The sequence below is a fragment of the Psammomys obesus genome, unplaced genomic scaffold (genome assembly GCF_907164565.1).
Source record: "Psammomys obesus unplaced genomic scaffold, mPsaObe1.curated_primary_1811, whole genome shotgun sequence".
Lineage (NCBI taxonomy): Eukaryota > Metazoa > Chordata > Mammalia > Rodentia > Muridae > Psammomys > Psammomys obesus.
Window position 1 is genome coordinate 15,028,159 of NW_026585580.1, and position 27,927 is coordinate 15,056,085.

At 39.2% G+C, this 27,927-nt stretch overlaps 1 protein-coding gene across 3 annotated transcripts in view; it reads right to left on the minus strand.

Annotated features, from left to right (window-relative positions):
• The window catches only part of Tsga10 (testis specific 10), a 91,398-nt gene that overhangs the window by 22,523 nt on the left and 40,948 nt on the right, over positions 1-27,927 (minus strand). For all 3 annotated transcript variants that reach the window (XM_055607193.1, XM_055607187.1, XM_055607178.1), the window contains exons 10-15: positions 20,820-20,935; positions 17,452-17,606; positions 12,142-12,197; positions 8,727-8,895; positions 6,404-6,514; positions 4,006-4,191 (exon numbers count right to left, since the gene is read on the minus strand). In XM_055607193.1, the coding sequence (XP_055463168.1) occupies positions 4,006-4,191; positions 6,404-6,514; positions 8,727-8,895; positions 12,142-12,197; positions 17,452-17,606; positions 20,820-20,935 (793 nt within the window). The remainder of the gene's footprint in view (positions 1-4,005; positions 4,192-6,403; positions 6,515-8,726; positions 8,896-12,141; positions 12,198-17,451; positions 17,607-20,819; positions 20,936-27,927) is intronic.

Sequence of the window (27,927 nt, forward strand, 5' to 3'; positions counted from 1 at the left end):
TACCTTCTAAATATTTACCTCTACCCACAGACCGGTGCAGTTTTGACCCTCATCAGAGAAGTGTATTTGTACAGTGGGTGGCTGTTACCGTAGAAGCTTACAGTAATCCAAATGCAAAGAGTAAATGTCTGGAGTGCTCCACCATAAACGGAACATACAGACTACAATCCTCCCTCAAATATACACTTAGAAAATACTCTACATACTTACAGTTTAGAGTAACTTTTGCTTTTAAATTGACATATTTATGGAATATAATATAGTCCTACAATATGCAATGATCAAATCAGGGTATCAGCAGATGTATCTCCTTTGATATTAATTTCTGCTATCAACCAGCAGTCAATCACTGCTTTGAACTCTACTAACCTAGAAAACTAAGGAATATTATAAACATTCTCTCTCCCTTGAGTGTACTTTGGTAACATTACCCACATTTTCTTTATTCTTCCTTTATCCTCAGCTTTTCTATAAGTTTAAGTAAAAATATAGGAAAAAACCTTCCAGGCCACAGGACATTAAGGAATTCCTTACCGAAAACATAAGATCATAAATAATATGAGAAAAGATTAATAATAACTCTAAGTGCATCTGGGATTAACGTCTCCTTATCTTGCAAGTAAATGAAAAGACAAATTAACTGTTAAATTTCCAAAAGGGTTGTAATAAAAATATAGAGGACTCCTGGGACTTAATATGAAAAATATAAAGCTTGGTGGTGGTGGCTCATGCCTTTAATCTCAGTACTCAGGAGACAGAGGCAGGCCAGTCTCTGAGAATTTAAGGGCAGCCTTGTCTATAGAGCAAGTTCCAGGATAAGCATAGCTACACAAAAAATCGTGTCTTCAAAAAACAGACAGACAGACAGACAGACAGACAGACACTGAATAGAAGAAATGTAAATATGGTGGAGAACGACTCTAATCCCAGCATTCTGGGTGGCAGAGGCAGGCTGATTCCTCTGAGTTCAAGGCCGGTCTACAAAGCAAGCTGAGGACAGACAAGGCTACAACAGAGAAACCCTGTCTCGAAAGAAACAAAACAAAAAGCATACGCATTTAAAAGAAATTCATTCAGTGGCCTGGGGAGAAGTCTCAGTGGCTGACAGCACTCCCTGCGCTTTCAGAGGACTAGGGTCTGGCCCTAACACCCACATGGCTGTCTAGGAAATTTGATGCCCTCTTCTGGCCTCCATGGGGCCCATGTACACGTACATCCAGGCAGACACTCACACACACACAATATAGTTTTTAATCCATTCGAAAGAAACTAAAGAGAAAACTAAGAGGGACTTTGAGTAGTCAAAAAACACTAAATCCTATAACTTGTTTCTTCACCAGATGTGTGCCACCTGCTGTTGACAAAATTTGAAACCGGCAAGTGTCAATCAGTCTTCCACCAGGAATTCCCAGCTTCCTGGTACTGGGCTTCCAGAAGTGGTTTCACTGCTGCTGAAGGAAATGCCTCGAACAGCTTAGCCATATTTAGAAGTAGCTCATTAAAGAGGTCCTACATGTCCATCAACATATGATCCTTTAGAACACACAATCCTTTTAGCGCAGAAGAAGCTTATTCTAGAAATACTTTGTGGTAGTGGTGCACACCTTTAATGCCAGCACTCGGGAGGCAGAGGCAGGTGGATCTCTGAGTTCCAGGACAGCCTAGTCTACAGAGTGAGTTCCAGGATAGCCAGGGCTGCACAGTAAAACCTGTCTCAAAAAACAAAAAACCAAAACAAAACAAATAATCAAAAATAACAGAAAAGTACTTTGCTAACAATATATGGAAACACATTTTTCAGATTAATTTTTGATGCTTTATCTGTTGCTCTTGAGAGTTTTGTGTGTTTTTTGTGTAATTTTCATGGTGTTAAAAGTCATACTCATCATTTTATTAAAGATTAGGTTGTAGTTTTTTAAAAGCAGCATTAAAAGATATTCAATTTTGCTTTTAATCTAGGAAACACAAAACAACTGTGGAAAAAATTTAAAGGCTGATATTGAATACAGTATTTAGGCAAATTTATAACCCTTGGTTTCAAACTTTTAGAAAGAAATGTGTTAAACTAAGTGAAACTGTTTGTGTCTTAGATTAGGCATTCACTTCCAGATATAAGCCTAAAGAGACAGAGCCAAGAAAAACAAAACGAATGTTTGTTACAGGGAACTTTACTACAGAAAAGGGAAAAAACTATAATCCTCTTAATATGGGGATAATTTAAGCAAGACAATATTTATACAATGAATATAAGCCACTGTTTGAGGTATGTGTATAACAAAACAGATGAATTTTAAAAATTGCTGCTGACCTTAAAAAGGCTAGTTGCAAACAGATCACTAGTATTTTATTATTACTTAGATAAAATTATTTAGTGCCAGGGATGAATTCAGGCCTTCTGACATTCTAGACAAGTGCCTGATACTTAACCAGATCCCTAGCCCTAACAAACAGAAACTCGATGGCAGGGACTGGAGAGATGATTCAGTGATTGAGAGTGCGCTGCGTTGTCGGACAGAAGTCTGATTCCCAGTACCCAAGTCAGATGCTGGCAACCACGGTACTCCATTCTGAGATCCAACACCCTCTTCTTGTGTCCACGGACATACAGCACATGCACAAATACTCTTCCACTCCCTCATTCTCACATATGCATACACATATACACATATAATTAAAAATAAACACACACACATCATCAGGTGTAGGTCTAGGAAGATAGCTCAGTCAGTAAAACGCTTGCAATGCAAACATGGAGACCCGAGTTTGACAGCAGGTCAACTTAGAAATTGTTTTTAAAAATGCTTTGAGTTTGAGGCCAGCCTGATCTACAAATCAAGTAGAGGACAGCCAAAGGTACACAGAGAAACCCTGTCTCAGGGAGGAAAAAAAAAGCCAGACATGGTTGAGCACACCTGTAATCCCAATACTAGAAAAGCAGAGCCAGGGGGTCCCGGGCCTGCTGAACTGTCAAGCTCCAGATTCACTGAGAGACCCTGTCTCAAAATACAAATGAGGTAGAAAACGATTGAAGAAGACAGCAGATGTCAGCATCAGCCTGTGTAGATGCAGGCCACCCACATGACACATGCACACATGCACACAACCGACCCGAAAAGAGAAAACACCATACACCATCGGTGGGTGGGAGATGCACAGGAGTGTGAACTCATGAAAAGGAGCTAGAACAATGTGAAAGCCAGAGGCACCCAACATGTGGGTGAGAAGTTACAGATTATTTTAAAGATTTAGTTAGTTAGTTTATATAGGTGTTTTATCTCCATGTACACTTGCCATCGCACACAAGAAAGGTGTGGGATCCCATGGGAGTACAGCTGCCATGTGGTTGCTGGGAATTGAACTCAGGACCTCTGGAAGAACAGCCAGTGCTCTTAACTGCTGAGCCGTCTCTCCAGCCTGAGAAGTTATAGTTTTAATGTTTGGTTTCATTTCATTTAATGTATTAAGTGTGTGTGTGTGTGTGTGTGTGTGCGCGCGCGCGCGTGTGTGTGTGTGTGTGCATGTACCACATGAGTGCTGGTATCCATAGAGACCAGAAGAGGGAGTCAATCTACTTGAGCTGGCATTGCAGGCGGTCAGAGCCACACCTTGTGGCTGGGAATAGAACTCAGGTCCTCTGGAAGATCAGCAAGAACTCTTAACCACTGAGCCACTGCTCCCAAGTCTGATGTTTTGTTTCTTTAAACAAAAATAAATGTGGCAACACACTAAAGTTCTCATATCGTAGGATAGGAATAGATCTGATTTATTATATTTAAAAATTTTTTTTGAAACATTTCCCAACTTAAGAAAAAAAAAGTTGATGATTATTCTGGTTGTATGTATCTAAAAGGACCGAAATGGATAGGCGAATAATTAAGAGGCTATAATTTACAGTGCATTTATATAATTCAACTGTTTGTCAACACACTAAATCTATGAAAAGTCAAGAAAAGCTCACTTAAATATGATACAAGATGTACTATAAACACAAATCTATAAACTTACCTGCTCAACCTCTCTGTTAAGGGCATCAACTTTTTCTTTTAATCTGTTGGCCTCTGCTTCAGCAGTGAGAAGTTCCAATTTGAGGGTGTTGTTATCTGCCTCTAATTGGCGGGCCTTATTTTCCCAGTTTTCAGCATCTTCATTGGCTTTTCGGAGTTGATCCATTATTTGCCGGTTCTCAGATTCCTAAAAAGCCAAGTGTTAACACTTAACATAAAGTGCACGTGGAACAGTGTTAGCTGGGCCACTGGGAAATCCCTTGCAACGTAACCTCAAAGAAACCCTAGCTCCCCTCTTAACCTAGAAAGATGGCCATCCTGTAAGGAACAGAAAGAAGTATGACCCAACCTGCTGAGTCAGTTACCCACTCGAGAGATCACATCTGTCTTCAGGACCTGGACTAGAACATTCTTGTGTCTCTTTTTATGAGAGTTTTTCTTCTGTGATTATTTACTGACCCTGCTGGCCTGAGCTGCTAACCTTTTCATTAGCATTCCCTTGTTCCCGACCATTTTATTGAGCTGCACTGGCCAAAGAGTTTCTGCATACTTTCATATCATAAGTGTCATTTTCTGATAAGATTTATTTTATTATTTTTGTCTGGGGGGGGGGTGTATGCACGTTGAGTGCTGTCGCCCTTAGAGACCAGAGGTCTCCTAGAGTTGGGGTCCGCTAGAGTTGACTTGGGTTCTGATGAACTTGAGAGTCCTCTACAGGAGTGCTTTTTACCACTAAGCCAAGTCTCCAGACTCTGAGGTGTAATTTTATTGGTCACATACTATAATCTCTTCTGGGCTTTCTTCTACTAAGTTGTCAGAAATTGCTTAAAAGCAAAATGTTAAATGTATGCTAGTAATATGTACTTATGTATAAGCTGTCCATACAGTACAGACACAGATTTACTTTTGGCAGTGCGGGGGCTGAATTCAGGGCCTTGCACATATAGGCAAGTCCTTTACCACTGAGCTGAATGCAACCCCTGTGGGAACCATATATTTTAAATCTTCAAAGTAATACCATACATGAATTAGTTTAAGTGGGACCTGCTTTCTACAGGGAAAATTGAGTTCCATAAATAATACACTATATTAAATAACCATTGCTAGCTACTTCAAAATCACATTTTATCTTAGTGGCTGGAGAGATGGCTCAGCACTCATACTGTTCTTGTAAAAGACCCAAACTTGGGTCCCAGCAACTCTGTTGGGCAGCTCACAACTTCCTGTAGCTCCGGCTCCAGGGGGATCTAGCTTCTCATCTGTACTCACATGCAGATAGACACACACATTTACACAGAACACACATGCACAGAAAGAAAAATGCCTAAGTACTGTCATCTGCTCAACTTTTCTTTAAACTTCAGTTATGATTTCACAAATGTCAGGAACACTCTCCTTCCTGATAATAGCACATTTCTCTATCAGAAATCCTGAGCTAAATAAAACAACCAAAATACAACAAATTAACACCCCACCCTTTCTAATCAAATGTTATGTTCTCCCAGTTAAAATTACTGTTAATATTGCCATCTTGTGGCCTTAGATGTAGACCGTTACCCTGTCTATTAAATTAAGCATATACAAAAGTGTTGCTTCTCAACACTTGCAAGTTCCAAAGCTGCTGAAGGCAACAGGTATAATCTAGGAGTCCTAAGAATGCCTGACCTCTCCCAGTCCTTAAAAATGTTATTATGTACACTATAAACAAATGTTCAAAATATGTCTGTATAAGGATATCGAATGATATGTTAAATAAAATACACAGCTGAGGGAGGTAAAGTTCCCACTGATACTGTGAGTCTTATGTAGGTAACACCATACCTATGATAATGATCTATTACTCTATTTTAGATAGTCTACCGAAGTACATCTCTATTGTCCTGAGATAAGCTGTATATTACAGAACTGACATACACACATTCACAGTCAGAAACTTCTGAAGTCACAACACACACACACAAACATACACACACATGACTGGTCAAATAGTGGCTAACAGAGATGTGCAAATGGTAACAACCTACTAGCTCTTAGGAACAGATGGTCTAATAACAGTGTGATCCATTCTGCCCTGCCCAACAGTCAGGAAGAGCCACTTCACAACTTTATAACAGAAAATGTAACATTGTGTGCCCCTCGTTCTTCAGTTAGGAAGAACCTACTTGCCTAGGATGTAAACTCTGAATTTAGCAAACTGAAAGAAAACATGAAAACATGCTCTTGGGCCATCTTTTCGGGCACTAGTGAGTTTAAATGTACACAATCTGCCACAGTCAAAGCTGCAATATCTGATTAAAGAAAAAGACTTGATTCACTATTCTGGTGAGTATAATAGATGACTAAATTGTCTTATGAAAACCTGTAGGTATCATGAGCAAGGAAAAAATGTATACATGTACCTCAGCCTTTAATATATTCTTCAGCTTGTTAACTTCCAAATTCGTATCCTGGACCTTCTGTTTTATATCATTAAGTTCATTATGAGTATCATTCAATTTTTTGGACAGTACCTATGGAAAAAAATTAGCTAGATTAGACTGTAATAAATAAAAATTCCTCTATGTGAAAACACCTAAGGTAAACTGTAAATATCTCAAGCAGATGATTATATAAAATAGAACAACCACATAAAAACCCATGTTTAAAGTGGTAAAGAAACAAGCCCAACAGAAAACAGCAATGGACCCACACAGATAAGTCATCATGAAGCATGGCTTACTTTAATGTTAGAGACACTAAATTAAACTTTACTAGTAACCAAACGTATGCTAATTAAGACAACAAAATAGTATTCTGCCTACCAAATTAGTGAAGAGAGTTTCAACTGTGGTAAACAATTGTATTGTTTACTGCAAACAAAATTTTTCACAAAGAAACTCTGTGAACTGTTATCAGAGAGATGGACTGCGACATTTTCAAATGCTCATAAAGACGACAGACATTCTCCATATGTGAAATATAAAATACTCTATTTAAAATCTTTACAATTGTAAACGGCTATGAAAGCAGTAAAAACACAAGATAAAAGCTAACATGACAGTAACTGGATGGTAAAGACATCAGGAGATAATTCTTTTTTCTTTCCTTCTTTAGAAAAGAGAAGTTCTATAATAAACTTAGATATCTGTTCAAAGGTGTGATATTAAGGATAAAACTTTCTAAGGTTTCCATTTTCCAAAATTTTTACAGTGTTGTTCTAAGCCTGTGGTTTACAGAAATGCCGCTCTTACATGACATAACGGAAGAAGAACACTACCCTGGCACATATGTAAATTCTTACAATGTCAGTTTTCTTTGAATATGCAGTTCAAGGAGAGGAAGAAATTTATATTGTGGTAAGCTAGTAGGTAGCAACGTGGACTCTATAGTAAATGTTTCATTTATCATCTATTTTTACATATGATGAGATTCTTAGAATTTAAAATACATGATAACAAAGCCTAGCAGTGACGGCCAACCCTGTCAGTCTTAAATAGGTGCTTCTGTTGCCTCCTCACAGAGAAAAGGCAGTCTGTATTCCACCTACATTTAGCAAGTGTGTGTAAAAGCAATGTGGTGGCTTAAATGAGAATGCCCACATGGGATCATGTGTTTGAACGCTTGGTCCTCAGCTAGTGAAACTGTCTGGGAAGAATCAGAAGGTGTGGCCTTGCTGAGGGAGGTGTGTAAGTGGGGATGAGCTGTTGGGTTTCAAAAGCCCCTGCCAGGTCCAGGCTTTTTCTCTCTGCCTGCTACCTACAATCAGGATGGAAGCTCTTAACTAATGCTCCAGGACCATGCCTCTCTGGCTGGAACCATAGTCTCCACCATGATAATCATGAACTAACCCTCTGAAGCTGCTAGCAAGCCCCCAATTAAACAATTCCTTTTATAAGCTGCCTTGTCCATGGCATTCCACCACAGCAATAGAAAGTAACAGTATTAATAATTTGAATTGTATAATTGTATGAAATAAGCAGAAATATATGTTGCATATCAATAGTAGCTGTTCCCTCAACTATCCCAGAATGTCTTCAAACTGGTTTGCAGCCAAGGGTGACCTTGACCTCCTGGTCCTGCTTCTACCTCCTGACTGCTGGGACTAGGGTCTCCAGCACCACACCATATATGGTTCTGGGCTTCAAACTCCGGGACTCACACCTACTTAACAAGCACCTCCTGACTGAGATGGATCATCAGCTTCTTTGGTTTGTTTTATTTTTTTTTTTTCAAAAATTAGAATGCTTTAACGTTCAAATTTAAATAATGTTATTAGAACCAAACATTGTCAGACTGAAATATATTGGCTTACAGAGTAAATATTAGAATTGCCTTTAAAAAGCATCATAGTGTTTAAAAAGGTCCAAAAAATATACCATAGTTCATACATAATATTTAAACGCAGTAATATGTAGTCCATCATAAATACGGCCCTGCTTTAAATTTTCTCATTGCTTTTAATCCTTGTTTGTTTTGTTCTTCAAACACTCACCCTTTGGTACGGCAGTTTTTCTAAGGTTTAAAACAAATCCATTACATCCCATTCCTTTCTCTTTAATAGCTAATACTTATGTTTGAGAATTTCATCTAGAAATTATATGACATAATCTGTTATGAAAGTAAAAAACAAGAGTGTTGCTAGTTACAATGTCTGAGCTTTTCTACAAAATGAACTGAGGGCTGTGCCTCCGAAGAAATCTTTTTTTTTTTTTCTTTAGAAATAGATGCTGGGAACAAACATACCTGGTTTTCTTGTTTGGCTTTGTTAAATTGATCTTGAAGAGCGTCATTCTCGTGAGCCAAGATGTCTCTTTCCCTGGCAATCTGAGCCAGCTCATCATTTGTTTCATCCAACTGCCGGCGCATTCTGGAAATATCTTGTTCGCACATAATTAAGGCTTCAGTAGACTGTCTATTCCACAAATCAAATAATACATAAGAAGAGATATTTTACTGAAATAGAATAACACATTCTCACAAGACAAAAGATGGGACAGTTAGAATGAAAACAACTGAAGAGGTTTAAAACGTTTGAACTTGAAGGAACAAACACTGCAAAGACCACATTTACAGTTTCTCTAGCAGTCCCATCATTTCAATATGAAGAGTATTCTAAACAGACACAAGGCGATTCAGCCACATCTCAAACCTCCCATGTGCACAGGAAGGCCTTCACTATACTTCTAGCTACTGTAGTTGACTCTGCCTGCGGAGTTCTCTTCCTCTGTGCTCTTAAAAGCTGCTTTTCAGGGCACACAGTCCGTTCTTCTCCCTTGAGTCCTACTTCTCAGAGTATGCTCTGTCATGTCCATGACTCCTCCAAGTCTTAATTTTCAACTCTACAGAGAATTAAATGATAGGAGACACCTGCCCTTGTGTCTGTGAGAGTGGCCCCAGAGACAACTAGGTGATTGGGTAAGACTCATTTTCAAAGTGGACGACACCTTCCAACTGGCTTCAGTGTCACCTGAAGGAAAGCCGGTGCAACACACTAGCTGTCCTTCTAAATGTGCATTCACGCCTGCTGCCCCCCTGCTCTACCGCTATCACACTCATTTTTTTGGCCTTTCACAATATAATCTGATCATAAATGGCTCCACAGGGAGCTCCAGCCCTCCAGCACCAACTTGGAACAGCTGAGGCATCCAGTTTCTTGGGATGGGGAGCTACCAAGTTCCATGGCTTTCTGGTAAACACAGTCACACTGCTGGATACCTAGCTCCTAGCCTGTAAGGCAATTCCCCTTTAATATACATATATACATTTACTGGTTATTGTCCCTAAAGAATCCTGCCTGATAAAGAGTTTGCGCCAGAAGTGGGTGTAAAGAAACAGAACCATGACAATGAATGTCTTTAACTGGCTTGGTGATACCTGGAGCTGGCTCTTACTATGTTGTATCACATCACAGAAAGACCAGGACTGTGTCCTACTGGAACATACAAAAATCTGGTTGTAGATTTACTTCTCCTGCACATAATGCTTACAAAATAGCATATCCTCTGTCATGGTATTACACAGGAATTCTTCTGACCAGAAAACTTATTTCCTAGCCAAAGAAATCCAACAGTGAGCTTATGCTCATGGAATCCACTGGTCTTACCTTGTTCCCAACCATCCCAAAGCAGCTGATTGACAGAACAGTGGAAAAACCTTTAAAAGATGAAGTTATAACAGCAAATATGTAGCAGCAGCCCAGAGGGCTAGAGAAGGATTTTTCAAAAGGCTGTATATGTTCTGAATCAATGTCCAATATATGGTACTATTTCCCTCTAGGGAGCATTCATGGTCCAAGAATTAAGAAATGTAAATGAGAATGACACCACTCACCATCACCCCTAATGACACACTAAAGGTGTTTACTTCCTATTCCCACAACAATTATGCTCGGTTGCCCTACAAGCTTTGGGTTGAGAGAGAGGAGAGTGTTTCAAACAGGAGATACAAGAGCCATTCAACTGATCTGAAAGCTAAGGCAGCTCCCTGGTCACTTTGGGTTCCTGAGTCAACATGCTAAGAAAGGAAGTAAAGTATTAGGAGTGATTAAGACACCAGAGGGAGACTGACTAGATTGACTACTACCCTACAGTGAAGGAAATAAAAGCATGTCTGAAATGCAGATCCTCTAGGGCTTCTCTTAGTGTTACAATGCCCTTTGATTAAGGGGAAACTACAACTCAACCCAGGCAGGATGATGAAAGCCTACATCCTTCAGGAGCGAAGGTATAGGTCATGACTCATATGGAAGAATCCGGATTTACTCAGGTGGTTTTTCTGTTTTTGTTTTTTGAAGGCAGAGGAAATGTAGAATGAGTGGTACATTATCAGCTACAGCCACATTTCAGTGAAACCAGGATTGTTAATTGTCACACTTATTTCCTGGGTGTGTGTGTGTGTGTGTGTGTGTCCGCACATGTGAGCATGTACACACATGTACATCCATATTAATTAAGCAGACTTGTTTTTCTTTCTTGTCTTAGAGCTTTCACATAAAATACACTGAGTTGCTCTCAGTACTTTGTGCCATTGTATCTATATTATCAAACTTAGCTCATGAGTTATCACAACAACAAGCATTCCTCAAGGACCTTTGTGCTATTTTCCTGAAGGAAGAATTAGTGCATTTTCAGTTGGACATGGGATAGTTATTTCACATCACTTCAACTGTGACCTTGTTACAATATTCACTTAAAAATTAAGAAAGACATTAGATATGTGTGTCAAGCTGTGAAGAGGTAGAGTGGTTACAGCCAGTCTTATCAACTTGATGACACTTAAACACCCTAGAAAACACACCTCGGGAAATGTGTGACAGTGTGTCTGAGCTTAGCTGGCTGGGGAAAAGCCGACTCTCACAGTGGGCAGCGCCCTCTAAATGGCTCTTCCGGAAGAGGCAGTGTTGTCTGGCCCCTGCCTGTCTTGAATAGACAGCTGCTGCTGCTGTCTTCTGCTGCCAGCTTCTTCGGTCCTTCAGTGTAGACAGAACAGCAGAAGCTCTGCATGGAGCTCTGGCTCCCCAACACTGGCTTCAGGCTGCTGAGGCATTCAGCTGTGTGGACTGGGCAGCTGTGGAGTTCTCTGCTCCTGTAGCATGCACACGGCCGCTAACAGAATACTGTTCCTCTAGAGAACCTGACATAGGTCCTCGTTCCAAGGAGCCACAGACTTGCTGTCTGCAGACTAGCTCCCTGTCAACACTGCAGACTCCTTCCTGGTCGTGTCTACAACAATGCTCTCAAAGGCTCTTTAAATTCAGAAGCAAGTCATCTTTCTCTGAACACTCCTCCTGTCATGTGCAATGGGGACCTGGCAGCCTGACATTTCCCTAAAATCTGTCATCATCAACAATTTTTTTCTTTTTTTCTTATCTCACTTCTTTTACACTTGAGGGCCCAACAACACTCACCCACGTGTAGTTCCAGGGGCTTTTGAACAAGCTGTGGTCCTTCCTATTATTTCTGTCTTGGAAGCCCTGCCCTTTATTTCACTTGGTGAAAGCCATACTCTCCTTTATTCCCTGAGCCAGCCTAAGCCTCTGTTGGACATCAGAATGACCATCTGGTACATAACATAAACCCCTTGATTTTCAGTCCCCTTGTATCACACATAAATAGTGTTTTACCTCCAGTAAGTGCTCAAATAGTCTTGAATGATTTACCTTGATGCCTGTTCCATCTCAGCAATGATATTCTTCATGCCTGAAATGGTCTTTTCCTTAAAATTAACACAAATATTAAGTTAAAATTGTTTAAAACTCACTTCTACCAAAGCTGAACAAATAAAAATAAATTGCCCCATAATATTCATTTGGTTTTAAACATTTATGTCATATTCTTTTCCACACTTTAGAGCCTATAATCAGTGTGCACATTTGTACTGGGTGAGGTTAATATATATTCATGAGATCACATAACTAATAATGTCTTAAAAGATTTGTGTGATCATCCAGCTATAAAAGACTTCCATAACTGCCAGGGTTTCACAATGAAATATTCTACAGTAAATTGTACTAATTTATCTCCACAGGTTCATGTTATAAAACTTGGTAAAATGAATATATAACTAAATTCATTTCTTTTTAAATTTTTTTGAGATTATAATACAATATAGTTGTGTCATTTTCCCTTACCTGTCCTCCCTCCAAACTTTCCCATGGCTCTCTTTCAAATTCATGGACTTCTTTTTAAAATTTTTGTCACATACATGTATGTATGTGTATACACACATATATTCCTAAACACATAAATAATAACTGCTCAGTCTGTATAATGTTATCTGCATGTATGTTTTCAATGCTGATATTTGGTATTGGATAACCTCTTGCCTTAATCCTACAGAGAACTGTAGGCAACTAAGTTTATTTCTTAGAAAAAAAATAACTGAGTGTATTTATATTAGCAATATAAACTTCAAACATCTGTCCCAATATATTTCAGAGCTTTTATGAAAAAAAAATAGAAATAGTGGAATCAGTTGAGGCTGAAATGTATTTGAATATATTGCCTTTGATACTATTATCATACTTTTAAAACTCTCAGTAAACATGCACTATCTGTTATTCATGTGCCCCACTCTAGGGTATTTTCAGCTTCTGCTCTTGGTTAGAATAATGAAGACTATATGTGAGTGTGTGACCAAAAATACTTGGACAGAGTATGATTAAAACACCCATTAACAAAACAGTTCATCCCTTAAAGAACAAACTCACTGAAGATACCCCCCCCCCCACACACACACACTAAAGTGGGGGATCTGGAGACTGGCAAGGCAGCTCACTCTGTAAAGCATGAGCTACATGTGCATGAGGACCATGACTGTAGACCAGCAGCCATGGCAAGTGCACACCTGTAACCCCAGCTCTGCGGTGTGAACACAGGGTGATCCCTGAGGCTGGACAACCAACCATCCTAGCCAATCTGTTGCCCTGGGTTCAGTGAGAAGATCAAAACCTAAGGTGTACACATACCACACAAATACACAATTTTAATTTTTAAAAAGTAAAACAAAGCAGTTTTTACAGGCTTTTAATTAAGGAATGATGTCATACATTTAGAAATGGATTTTGGGGCTAGAGAGATGGCTCAATGGTTAAGACCACTGCCTACACTCCCAGACGTCCTGAGTTCAATTCCCAGCAACTACAGGGTGGCTCACAACCATCTATAATGTGATCTGATGCCCTCTTCTGGCATGAAGATGTACATGCAGATAGAACACTCAAATACATAAAAAAATAAATAAATAAATCTTAAAAAAAAAATAAAAATAAAAATGGATTTTGAAAGCTTCCCTGTCTAGTGCCTTAAAACTCACTATATGGTTAAGCATGGAATATACTTTATAACCCTAAACAGGGCTATTTTTTATTAATCAAAGGGATAAAAATGTGAGATGCTGTAGGAACATTATAAAATAATCAGGGTAAAAATTATTGACTAGAACTCAGTAATATATTCTCTCAAACAAGTTTCTTTTAGTAGAACCCTAATACCACCAATTTTCAAACCTACTAACATTAGAAAATTTATTATTTTTAAAAAGAAATTTTAATATTCCTTGTACAACCTGAATATGTTTTTTCCAGTGAGGGACATATATTCATGTGAACTGTTAAAACAGTTATTTAAAAAAAAATACACTACAACAACAAAAACCTATGTTAGATATGGTGGCACATGCCTTTAGTCCCAGCACTCAGGGAGGCAGAAGCAGATGGATCACTGTAAGTCTGAGGCCAGCCTGGTCTACAAAGGGAGTCCAAGACACTCAAGACCACTATACAAAGAAATCCTGTCTCAAAAAAACAAACAAAAAACCCTAAAACTTTCCAATTATAGCTTTTCTTTTCTTTCTTTCTTTCTTTTTTTTTTTTTTATAAATTATAGTTTATATACTTTGTATCCCTGCTGAAGGCCCTCTCTCATTCCCTCCCAATCCCACATTCCCTCCTTCATCCCCTCTCATACCCCTCTCTGAATCCACTGATAGAGGAGGTCTTCCTCCCTTTCCCTCTGACCCTAGCCTATCAGGTCTCATCAGGACTGGCTGAATTGTCTTCCTCTGTGGCCTGGTAAGGCTGTTCTCCCACCAGGGGGAGGTATAAAGAGCCTGCCACTGAGCTCACATCAGAGACAGTCCCTGTTCCCCTTACTAGGGTATGCACTTGGACACTGAGCTGCCATGGGCTACATCTGTGCAGGGGTTATCTCCATGAATGGTCCTTGGTTGGAGTATCAGTCTCAGAAAAGACCCCCGTGTCCAGATTTTTTGGTTCTGTTGCTCTCCTTGGTACTCAAAAATCTATAATCTTGCTACAGTTTTCTAACATTAATTGACACCAAGTAGCAAAACATTTCTTTAAACTAGGATTACCAAGACTAGAGATTTTGTTCAACAGTTAAGAGCACTTGCTATTCTTCCAGAGGACCAGAGTTTGATTACTAGCAGGTATGTCAAATGGCTCACAACTAACTGTGTAACTCCAGTTCTAGAGGAGTTCTGGCCTCCTTAGGCCATACAACAAACATAAATAAAAATAAAACCTTTAAAATAATGGCTAAGGTTACCAGAGGGAAAACGGCCTTATTCACTCTAATGCAGAGCTTTCCAGCTTAGCACACCCCTGTATCTCCACCTTAGACCAATGTCTTGCTTTCTACTTATGGACATTTCTTACTTCAGTTCTAAAATGTCACTACAGAGAATATTATCTCTTTTGTTTGTTTGGAGTTTTGTGAGACAGAGTATGTTTCTCTAGCTAGCCTGTAGCTTGCTATGTAGAACAGGCTGCCCTTAAGCTCACAGCCCTCTTCCTGCCTCTGCCTCTCCAGGATTACAGGCAGGTGCCAGCATGCTTGGCAATCACTTCTAGCTCTCCAATGCTGTCTTACAAACTATTCCCTTCAGAGGACAAACATTTCCTAAAACTAACTAAAAGTTCCTGGTTTTGAAATGCACTTGCATCTGTCTTCCTTGTAAGGGAAGCAACGCAGTTCACAGAATCAGAGGAATTTGAAATGGTATATATGGCAGGAAAAATAAGATTCTGAAAGAGGCAAAAAGTTATTTCTAAATGTTAAGTGTTTTAAAATAAAATAATGCTATTGTTTTGAATATAAGGATAATCAAAACCATGCCTTAAAAGTCATAAATTATTAAGAGAATTTTTCAGAAAGCAAATGCACACATGCACATACCATTTCCTTATGACTTCAACTATGCTCATGATTTCACATCTATTAATTTCAATTTTCTCTCCAAACCTAAAATTCTAGCAGCCGACAAATATTACATTTACACTGTCCCAAAGCCAATCCCAGCTCAGCTGGTAAATGATCAACCTTCCCAGGCGTGTTCTGTTGCCTACGTTTCTCCTTCATGCGCACGAACACTGATGAGGCAGAAAGCACATCTCAGTCCCGCTTCCTTAGCACATCTGTTTCTCGCATGGCTCTGCAGCTTCTGAAGACAGGGCTCATCATTTTACTCCTTACCAGTCTTTATCACTAGTCTTGGCTCCTTAAGTCCATCTTTCCTGCAGATTTATGATTGCTAGAATATTTGTTCTAAAAGAGATACTGCCGCAGCCTTTCAGAACTCAACGTTATCACAGCAATCAACCCCACGTGTATCTTTGTCCTTACACAGCTCTTTGCAGCTCTGACAGTAAACTATCTGGAACCGTCCTGAAATCCTCCCATGAGAGTCAGTGGACTCTAGTGTAAGCTGCTCTGCTTGTCTATTACGCTCCCACTGTCTTCTTCCCATAAGTCCTTCTCTGGCATTTCTAGTCTTTTTTTTTTTTTTAAATGAAAACTTAGACATGTCACTCCCTAGAAGGCTTCCTAAATCTTTCTCCTGCCCAACTCCCAGGCTGAATTAGCCGTGCCTCTGTCAAACTCCAGTTAACACATGGGGCCTACGTCCCTATGGTGCTTACCTGTCCAATCAGTCCATGGCCCCATTCACCCTCAGCCTTTAACACAACACCGAGTACATGGCACTAAATACTTGCTGAAAGCTGCATGGACAGGTGGTTATACTAATGAATTAGTCCTCTTAGAAGAAAGACCTTACTCCAGTGGTACAATCTTTGCTTAGTAAGGAACAGACTAGACTTGCCTTTACAATCAGTTTATGGGCTTAAGGGGGCTTTTGTTTCTTTCTGTCTTCCTTGTAAAATCTTTTGTTATTGTTTAACAAGAAAAAAATTTCATGGGTGCCATTATCACCCAGCTTTGTGAAGGAGCAACACATGGTCCATTCTCAAAGACTGATGATGACATTAAAACATGTACAGCTGCGCTTGGTGGTGCACGCCTTTAATCCCAGCATTAGGGAGGCAGAGACAAACAGATCTCTGGGAGTTTGAGGCTAGTCAGGGCTACATGGTGAAACCTGTCTCAAAAAACAAAACAAGAAAAGTGTGAAGCATGCTCATAGTTTACAACCACAAAGGCAGTTTTGTTGTTGTTGTTGTTTGTTTTTTTCGAGATAGGATTTCTCTGTATAGCCTTGGCTGTCCTAGACTTGCTTTGTAGACCAGGATGGCCTCAAACTCACAGAGCTCCACCTGCTTCTGCCTCTTGGAGTGCTGAGATTACATGTGTCCACCACCATAACCAGCTCACAAAGGCAGTTTGAATGGAATGAACATAAGACCTTCCAAAGTGATGGGCTTAAAATGTTTGAAAGAAAAAAAAATCACTTACTACTTTATTTTGATACTAAATTTAATTATTATCAATGAACATAGTCACTAATTCGTGATTAAAAAGTAAGTTTAAAACATCAGCTAGTAGATTTGCATGCACTCATCTTCAAACATTTCAGATTTTAAACTTTTGGCTTTCTAGAAAAATCTGAGAAAATCTTATTCTTGTATTCAGTTAAATAAACCATTAAATTACAGTTTAATATTTAAACACCTCATTTAAGCATATCTTGTCTACCAGTTCTCAGGACATACTTTCATTGCCAAACTCTCTCCGAGGGACGCAATATTCTCAGACTTTTTATCCAAGCATGCTTGCAGGCATTCCTTTTCCTTAGCCAGATCATTGAGGGTTGCACCAAGAATGCCGATTTCTTCTCGCTGTGCGATACTTTGCCTCGTAAAATTATCTAAATAATCATAAAGGTATCATTTTAATCAAGATGAAGTCTTTTTCCAGTTCATCAGATTGAAATATTTTCCAACTAGTTGTCCTATTTATCGACTCACTTAAGAGTACCATAAATTGTTTTTGCTTGTGATTACAAACAATAAGGAATCATAAAGTTCTAAATGCCCATAAATGTAAAAGCACAATGTCTTAAAATTACAGCAAAGAAAAGCTCTAGATCAACATCTGATCAGACTAACCTACAAGGAGAATGAATGAGACAAGTGGGGTACCAAAGCAACCTGTGGGCTTTCTCCATTAACTTCCTCTCCCCTCTAGCTTCGAATGCCTGTTGAATGTAAAGTTGTCAACAAAATTTAATAAAATACTCAATTAAATCAGTTTTAGAGATTTTGATTCTTCCTTATTTTTCTACAATTGCTAAGGAAGACAATCATCTATGGTATTCTATTTATGAGAACTCTGACAAATTGATGTCAATGTTGAAGGCATGGTCCTGCTGAATCAAAGTTCTGATAGTGGGCAAAGCAATTTGTATTTTGGCAAGTACCCCATGCCCCACACTCCATAATGGTTCCAATCCATAGTGGTGGGAACTGCTGAAGAGAGAGGTGCTCCAGGATAACAGAATTACCTGACACAAAGCTTCAAATCTGGCTCTCAGGATCTTTGTTAGCTTCCAGGGAGTGTGAGAACTGCTCTTCTGGTACTCTACAGGGAGAGCGCTGGTAGACCAGACCTCTAAGACACTGCCTATAGAGTTAATCCCTGCCAAGTGCCATTATAGCGCAGCCTTATTAAGACCACTCTATTAGATTACATAGTATTTAACAATAGGTCACATAGGTAGTAATGACTCTCAGGCAACACAAGTTTTGTTGTTTTTACATCTGAATCTATTTCCACTGAACACCAAGCAATCTATCATCTAGCTGTCATGGTGCTGTCAACATGACAATCTAAGATCACTTGGGAGAACGGTCTCTTGGCATACCTACATGAGATTGTCTTGATGTGGAAAGATATTCCTTAATTGCCAGTGGGAACATCTAGGCAGCAAAGAAAGCAAGCTGAGCAGCAAGCACGTATCTGCTCTCTTCTGACTGCAGACATCATGACTAGCTGCTTTAAGTTCCCACTGTCCTGACTTTCCTGCCATGATGGACTGGCACTCTGAACTGTGAACAGGAATAAGCCCTTCCTCCCTTAAGTTTCTTCTGTCAGAGTACTTCAGCACAGCAACAGAGAAAAAAACCACAAGTACCCACTTCTTTAGAATTCTAGTGAGTTTTAGCTTGAGAAATCCAAGTCCTTAGCTTCGTACCTCACTCAAACTATTTTACTATCTTGCTACTTTTCATTTCACTGTATTTTGTCACTGTATTTTGTATTTTTTATTTGAGACAATGTCTCAAAACATAACCCATAGCCTTGGGATCTGTTATGTAGCCCAGATTGCCCAGACTCATGATCCTCCTACTTCAACCTCCCAAGTGCTGAGACTCTAAGTATGAACTACCATGCTAGATTCTTGTTGTTTTTTAATTGTTTGGGATTACAACAACAACAACAACAACAAAAAATCAGTTGGATAAAAGCTCCTATGTGCGTTGATGTCATCACATCTTACTCTTCTTAGAAATAGCAGGAAATTTCTGTTAGGCTTATGGAGGATGAAATTATTTCTAACATCTGAAATTATCAGGAAAAATAGAATTCTCCAGGGAAGAACACACCAATTGGTTATCCAATACAAAAGGTCTCAAGAGTCTAGCCCATTATTTTACATAGCCCTATATGTGTGTGTAGGCATGTGCGTTCCCCAGGGTGTCACTAAGGCTCAGGCTGGCTGCACTTCGCAGCACCCACTACCACCAGTGGACATCCCATCGCATTTGCTCCTATACTGCCTCTTCAACAAATGACACGCCAGGCTTGATTGGTCGCTGTGACCAAACCTGCCACTGTGCTAAATTTCATGTCCATTTTTAAGCCCGTATTATTCCATTTTTCAAAAGTATCTGACAAGAGATCACACCCTCTTCTTAAAACACCCTTCTTTCTGCCTTCCAAATAAATTCATGTCTGCTTTTCTTCCTAGTTCTTTGGTTTCTTCTTATTCTGGCTTGATTTCTCTTCTCCTTATTCTGTTTTGTTTTATTTTTCCTCCCCCTAGGTGACTTCATGGTTTAAAAATATCATTTATATATGGTATCTTACTATATTTCACATTTCTCTTCAAGTATTTCCTGTCTCAATCTGTAGCAATTCCACCTACCTAGTTATTCATGCTAACATTTACTAAACAGAAGTAATTTTTTGAGAGTATAATATAATTACATCCCCCCCCCTTACCTTTCCTTCCCTAACCCCTCCCACGTAGCTTTCTGGCTGTGTTTCAAATTCATGGCCTCTTTTTCTTTAACTACTGACATATATATATATGTATATATATATATATGATATATATAATATATATATATATATATCCATGTGTGTAAACATTTAAATACAACCTGCTCAGACCATACAGTATTGTATGTATATTTCAGGACTAGCCATTAGGTATTGGATAATCAAGTAGTGGACTCTTCTCTGGGAAAGACTTTTTCCTGAGAATTCCAAATAAATACTTTCCTTGGTGGGGAGGCATTTTTCAAGATAGGGTTCTCTGCCTTGGCAGCCCTGGAACTCACTCTGTAGACCAGGCTGGCTTTGAGCTCCTAGAGATCCACCTGCCTCTGCTTCCCAAGTGTTGGGATTAAAAGTGTGCACCACCACTACCTGCTTTTCATTTCCTCTTCTTTAGTCTTCTATAATCCTGACAAAACTTATCTGTTCCTTCAAAGAACAGTAACTTGTGATCACATCAACATAAATGGGAATTTTTATCAAAGTGATTTTTTCTAAGCTCAAACACTGTTATAGATATGACTGAATATGTGACTGTTCTCTATCCAAACTGAAATGCATATACATTACAATTCCTTTCAATAGCTCTGAGTAAGCTGCAATGTTATATAAACTGTATTGTATTACAAGTAATTATCATCAAGAAAAAGGAGTTGTGATTTTAACTCTCCCTTCACTGACAAATTCAAGCCATCACTTAAGGCTAAGGGCCTCTCCCTAAGTGAGCTAAAGAAAATAAAAATGTGTATTTCTACCAGACTTATGGAAAATAGAAGGCAATGACAGGAAAAAAACTTACCAATTTTTTCATCCAGGCACATAATTTTCTCCTGAGTAAGCTGTAGCTCATATTTTTTCTTAGCAAGATGTCGCTGAGTATCAGAAAGATCTTTTTCTGTGTTTTCATATAAAAGTCTGCAAATATTTTAATAATAAAAACTAATTCTGGAATTTTTATGTTTTGTTAACTTTTAGTATATTTAAATCTAAAAGCTTTTAAGGACATTAATATATGTTTCACTTTTAATACTGTCATTATTTTAAAAACACACCACAGGGAATTTACAAAATAAGGAGCTAGAAGAATAGTTCGGTCAGTAAAATGCCCACTGTGCAAACATGAGGCCCTGAGTTCAGGTCCCCAGTGTGTAAATGAGAAGCTGGCCTAGAAGCACGCATTTGTAATTCCAACACCGGGGCTGGAAGAGGGAAAAGAAGGGCAGATTCTTGGAGGTCACTAGTCAGACAGCCTACCCAATCAGTGAGCTCAAGATTCAGAAAGAGAAAGACTGGAACTCAAAAATAGATGGAGAGGAACAGGAGGACTCCCACTGTTGACCTCTGGTCTACACACACACACACACACACACACACACACACAAGTTTTATTGCTTTATTGTGTTTTACCTTTTTTTTTTTCCAGAGCTGAGGACCGAACCCAGGGCCTTGCAAGCGCTCTACCACTGAGCTAAATCCCCAACCCCTTATTGTATTTTGTTATGCACACTTTACAGTTATACTATAAAGTTAAACTGAATCACATTTACCTACACCTAATATCTTACACTGCAGCTCTTAGATCATGATTTTCTGGCTGAAAAGTATCACATGAGTAAAACTCATTTGCTTTTACACAGATACGCTGATTCCTTGCTATTCCACTTGAGGTTTATTCTGAGATTTCACTTTTATGATTAAATCCCTCATGAACAGCACTTTATTCACTCCACAAACATTTGTTGTCTGGCGTGTGTAAGCACTGGGTGTCCAGGAAGCAATGGTGGATTAAGCTGGCACTGTCCATACCCTCAGGAAGTTCATAGTCCACAAGTAAGTAAACAGACTTCCACGTCTAGAAGTGCCAAAGTCCTTTCACCAAAATCACACTTAGGTATTTAACGATAAAAGATAAAAAGATAACGTGTGACATCACCTTATTTTTATTTATTATTTGCTTGTTTTGGTTTTGTGAGAGAGGGTATCTTGATGTAGTCTGCGCTGTCCTAGAACTTGCTCTGGATACTAGGCTGACCTCAAACTCAAGAGATTCACCTGCCTCTACCTCCTGAATGCTGGGATTAAAGGTATGTGCCATCACCACCCGGAAAACACCACTTTACATGTATGACAAAATGTACAGTAATCTGTAAGGGATGTCTCCTGCCGCATAATCAAAGCTATGACACTTACAGTCATCATAGTTGAGTTTGTCTGTCTCAGCAGCCTAGAATAAAAAGGATACCACAGACAAATTTATCACAAAAAAATAGACCAAAATAGCCCACACAAGGCCACTGAGCTATGCCACTAGTAGATCAGCCTATAGAACTCATCAGTTGTTAAAACGCTCAGGAAATTCTTCCTAGTAAAATTCTTAATACTAAAAGAAATGAAAAGTCAAAGTTGGTTCCAAGTTGGACAGATAAACTTGTGACACTGGCAAAACTTCTCTGGAGACAACACTCTCAACCAAGGCGAAAGCTAATGCTCAGACAGTCCGGCTGAAAATGATGCCCCATTTCAAGCCTACTACAGAGGGTCCTCTTAACAGCTCCATCCAACAGAGGATTGAAGCAGATGCTGAGACTCATCATGACCAAACTTTGGGCACAGCACAGGGAGTCTTGTGGAAGAGGAGGAGAGTGGGAATAGAGGGACATGGAGAGGACAGAAGTCCCAGAAGGAGACCAACAAAGCTAAAAATCTGAGTCCAGGGATGCCTGATATACCAACCAAGGACCACACATGGAGAGGACCTAGATCCCCTGCTCATATGTAGCCAATTGGTAGCTTAGTCTCCATGGGTTCCTGAGTAAGGAAAGCAGGGGCTGCCTCGGTCATGAACTCGATTGCCTCCTCTCTTATCACTTAACCCTGGCGATGTGGTCTTACCGGGCCACAGAGGAAGAAGATCCAGGCAGTTCTGATAAGATTTTATAAGCTATGGGCAGATGGCAAAAGAAGAGAACTCCCCCTTTCAGTGTACTAGGGGAAGGGGATGGGGGGAAGAGGAAGGGAGTGTGGGATCGGAGTAGTTGAGGGAGGGGGCCTCAATTGGGATATATAATGAATAAACTGTGAAAAAAATTTAAAAAAAATGATCCCCATTCTAAATCACAAATTATATCAGGAAACAATACAAATAAGAGGTTAAAACCGAAGTATAAAAACTGAATTAGATAACCTCAAATTTCAGAGTACAGCACTAGTGAACAGAAACTTTAAAACAGATGCATTTAAAATAAAATAGGATAAAATCAATAGAAAAACAACAGCCTTTAAAAACATAATCACAAAATTAAACTAATACCATTAAAACTTTAAAAACAACAAGTTCAATGGACAAGCTAACATATAAAGCTAAAGAGACAACTAGCAAAATGTAACAAACAGCTCAGAGAAAACCACCCTTATCAAGAACACAGGTAAGATGATGGGAAACTACAGAGGAAGAGATATAAAGATGGAAATGAAAAGGTCTGTTATTTACCAAGCCAAACCAAAGGGAGAGAATAAAGGCAATGCTCAAAGGACTAATGGCTAATAGAAGATGACGTCTTAGAACAAGGAAGCTTTAATCTGACTCTATTAAGGCAATTTCAAGTCTCTAAAAGTAAGAGAACTTCAAAGAATGAAAGGAGAGCTGGGGTAGAGTAACCAAAACTAAGGCTATACAAATATTAGGAAACCACACTTGAAAGTGAGCTAAGAATATAACAGCTGGGCTGCAGAGGTAGGAACACTGTTGCTCTTGCAGAGGACTCCAGGTAAGTTCCCAGCACCCAAACGTGGTTCACCACCATACGTAATTCCAATTCCAGAGATCTGATACCCTCCTTTGACCTCCATGGGCACCAGACACACATGTGGTACACTCGCATAAATGCAGACAAAACACTAATAAACATAAAAATCTTAATTTTTTAAAAAAGAATATCCCAACAACAAAAAAGAATCTTGAACTGAGGTATCCTGTATGAATAGACATGCTCTAGAGGACATGGGTTATCAAAAGAAAATCTCTGTTATGCCCTATGAATTATTTGTCATGGATACCCCAGAGCTTGCTGTGACCCTTTAATACAGTTCTTCATGTTATAGTGAACCCCACCATTAAATTATTTCTGTTGCTACTTCATAACTAATTTTGCTACTGCTATGAACTGTAATGTAAATACCTGACTTTTCCAGTGGTCTTAGATGACCCCCTGAGAAGGGGCCATGATCCACAGATTGAGAACCACTGCCCCAGAGACACCTAAAACAATACAGGCTATTGTCATTACTTTTTGATTGACCACCATAACTAGGCAGTGAAGATACCAAATACTTTGGTTGCAGGACACAACAATCAACTTGTCTCCCTGCTGACTTAGCTTTTACAGTACTAAACGATGCTATGCAGGCTTCTGGTGGAGTTGGGGAATGACATGAATGGTCTTACACAGGTTAAATATCTGACCTACTAGGCAAGATGTATATAATGATGCAATAGTGGCAAGGTTACTTCCTTGGTAACCAACTGTTGTCCTGACTAGATTTGAGGTCTGCTCCACAGAGGGGAATTTCATGCTTTAGTACTATAGAAATGGTTAAAACCTATGGCTAGGAAAGTCATAGTCCCAAGGAAGTAATCTCTTGGTGTTGATTTTCTCAATGATCATGTTGTCTAAATTGCCTTCTAAATATTTTTGGGTTTATCCATAGATTTGAACCTTTGGCAGAGAAGCTTCTTACTGCAGTAGGGTAGTAATTAATGTAAAGACTCCTACTTGTTCAAAGGGATGAGAATAACTGACTTTAAGTGCTCAGGGAACATCATGAAAGAGAAGGTAGAAAAATGTACAAGCCGGAGGGTGGAAAGGAGTGCTACAAAATGTTATCCTCAGGACTTAAGATGAGTATTGAACATACAAACTCACAACAACTATGCTTACCTGCACAAGATATAGGTAGTTAAAGATTCCAACTTGTGGGGTCAGAGAGACGGCTCAGAGGTTAAGAGCACTGTCTGCTCTTCCGGAAGTCCTGAGTTCAATTCCCAACAACCACATGTTGGCTCATAACCATCTATAATGAGATCTGGTGCCTTCTTCTGGTGTACAGGCACACATGCAGGCAAAACATTGTATACATAATTAATAAATAAATCTTTTAAAAAAAACTATTTAAAAAATTCTAACATGGGTGGGGGGAGAGCCTCCCAAGGCCAAACTCTTAGCCAAGGATTTACTGCCAGTCAATCTCTGATATGAGAGGAAGAGTTACTTTTTTTCAAGGGGTGGCCATTGGTAGCTGGTCCATACCCCTAGTAGATAACCCCATAGCCATGTGCAAATGGACAGCACTGACTGGATATATATATATATATATATATATATATATATATATATATATATATACACACACACACACACACACATACATACATATGTGTGTGGAGGACATATATATACATACACACATATATCTGTACATTTATACATATATATATATATATATAGAGAGAGAGAGAGAGAGAGAGAGAGACTTGAAACTTGAAGGGAAATATATTCGGGACGAAGCAGAAGAGTTAGTGGAAGGGAGTGGAGATTAGATTATATTAATACATATTATATATATGAAAATTTCAAGTAAAAAAAGAACTTCACAGGGAGCCAGATTTTTATACTTTATTCAAAGTGTTAAATGTGACAAGTAATACCTAATCACTAAAAATGCTTTCCAACAGTAAAAATATCACACACACACCAAAATGGAATTTTCTAAATACCAAATAACCCACTTAAAGTCAGAAGAAATGAAAACAGAGGGAGGAAACAAAAATCAAAATAAATGAATCAAGCCATAGTCATAATCACAGTAAATGAGTATGTTTTAACTTTTATAGGCCCAAACTGAAGGCAGTCATAATGTTCTTCCTAGCTTTATGGTACCTGAGGACATTAAGCAAGCTCCCAAAGGAGAAAGATAATCAACAGTCCAACACAGCACTGATGCCTGTAACCCACATCATTGAGCAGCATGACATGATAAACCTAGTGACACACATGGCTTGGTGGCAACCATCAGCAATTAATTGGGCTTAAAAGCCACTCAACAAGAGAGATTCCATGGCTGGTACTGGAAACGCGGCTAACTACTCAGTGCTAGTGAAGTCATAGTTATTAGAGGAGAACCTGCAACTGATTTACTATGACCCCTAACAATTTTTAAACATTTGTCTTATACCCACACTTCATCCATCGTTATGGAAACTTCTCTTTATAACAGTGGAGACCATTACAGAAAATCACAACCAATAAAAATGCAGTGTTGTTCCAAAAGTTACATCTATAAAACACTCCTGCACCTAAGACTCAGGAAACATTGCAGAAGAGGAGGTGGAAAGATTTAAGAGCCAGAAGATCAGGATGTGAAATTGTTTCTTCCAGTAACACCAGACGTTACACCTATAAAGCCTCACAAACATGAGCATCCAAATGTGATCTGAACAAGTTTAACACCAATGGACATGCCAAAGTGGATAGGGGAAAGCCCATGAGACCTCAATCCTACATAAAGAACTAGAGGCAACTGAGGCAAACTGGGAGTTGGAGAGATGGTCTTCCCCCAGGGAAGAGCACACCAATTTGTTGTCCAGTGCTAGCCAGTTAACCCTGAAAGCACACATACAGGCAACATTATACAGAATAAAGAGATTATATGTATATACACATATGCATGCAGTAAGAGTTAGTGAAAAAAGAGGGTTATACAGGAGGGTTTGGAGAAAGGAAATGGAAAAGAAAATGTTATTATACTATAATCTCAAAATAAAAAGTCCCACATTAGAAAGGAGCTTAAATTGAGAAAATGCTTCCACAAGATACTGCTGTAGGCATGCACGTAGGGCATTTTCTTGATATGTGATTGATGTGGGAGGGCCCAGTCCATTGTGAATGGGGACCTCACCCTGAGGTGACAGTCCTGGTTTTATAAGAAAGCAGGCTGAGCAAGCCATGGGGAGCAAGCCAGTGAGCAGCACTCCTCCATGGTCTCTGCATCAGCTCCTATTCTAGGTTCCTACACTGCTTGAGTTTGGTTCACACCATCTGTAATTCCGGTTCCAGAAGTTACATCCAGGGATGTCAGACCCTCTTACGGCCTCTATAGGCACCACAGGTGCACACTGTGTAAATACATACATGCAGGCAAAACACCTAAACATAAAATAAAACAAATATATCTAAAAGTTCTAAAGTTTAATTTACTTCATCAAGAAGCATAAAAGTCCAAATATGACAAAATAGATGTTATAAAAATTAAAAGGTTGGTTATTTTCCACACTTACACATATGTAAAACATCACTGCATACATTAACTATTCTTACATTATTAAAGCTATACTACAACCATATATTTTCTTTTATAAAAAAATCTCTATGGAACACTTGTGACCTATGTTTTTTTTTATTTTCATTTTTTTCTTATCAGTTACATTTTATTAACTCTGTATCCCAGCCATGTCCTGATCCCTCATTCCCTCCCAGTCCCTCCCTCCCTCCCTCCTCTCCACCGTGCCCCTTGCCAAGTGCACTGATAGGGGGGACCTCCTCCCCATTCATCTGATCCTGTTTTATCAGGTATCTTCAGGACTGGCTGCAAAGCTCTCCTCTGGGGGAGAGGACTCCCCCAGGACTGCTCCTCCCTTGGGGGGTGGGGAGGTCAAAGAGCCAGCCACTGAGTTCCTGTTAGAAATAGTCCTTGTTCCCCTCACTATGGGAAACCAATTGGTTACTGAGCTACCACAGGCTACATCCGAGCAGAGGTTCTAGGTTATATCCATACATGGTCCTTGGTTGAATGTCAGTCTCAGAAAAGACCCTGTGCCCAGATATATTTGGTCCTTGTGGAGCTCAGTAACC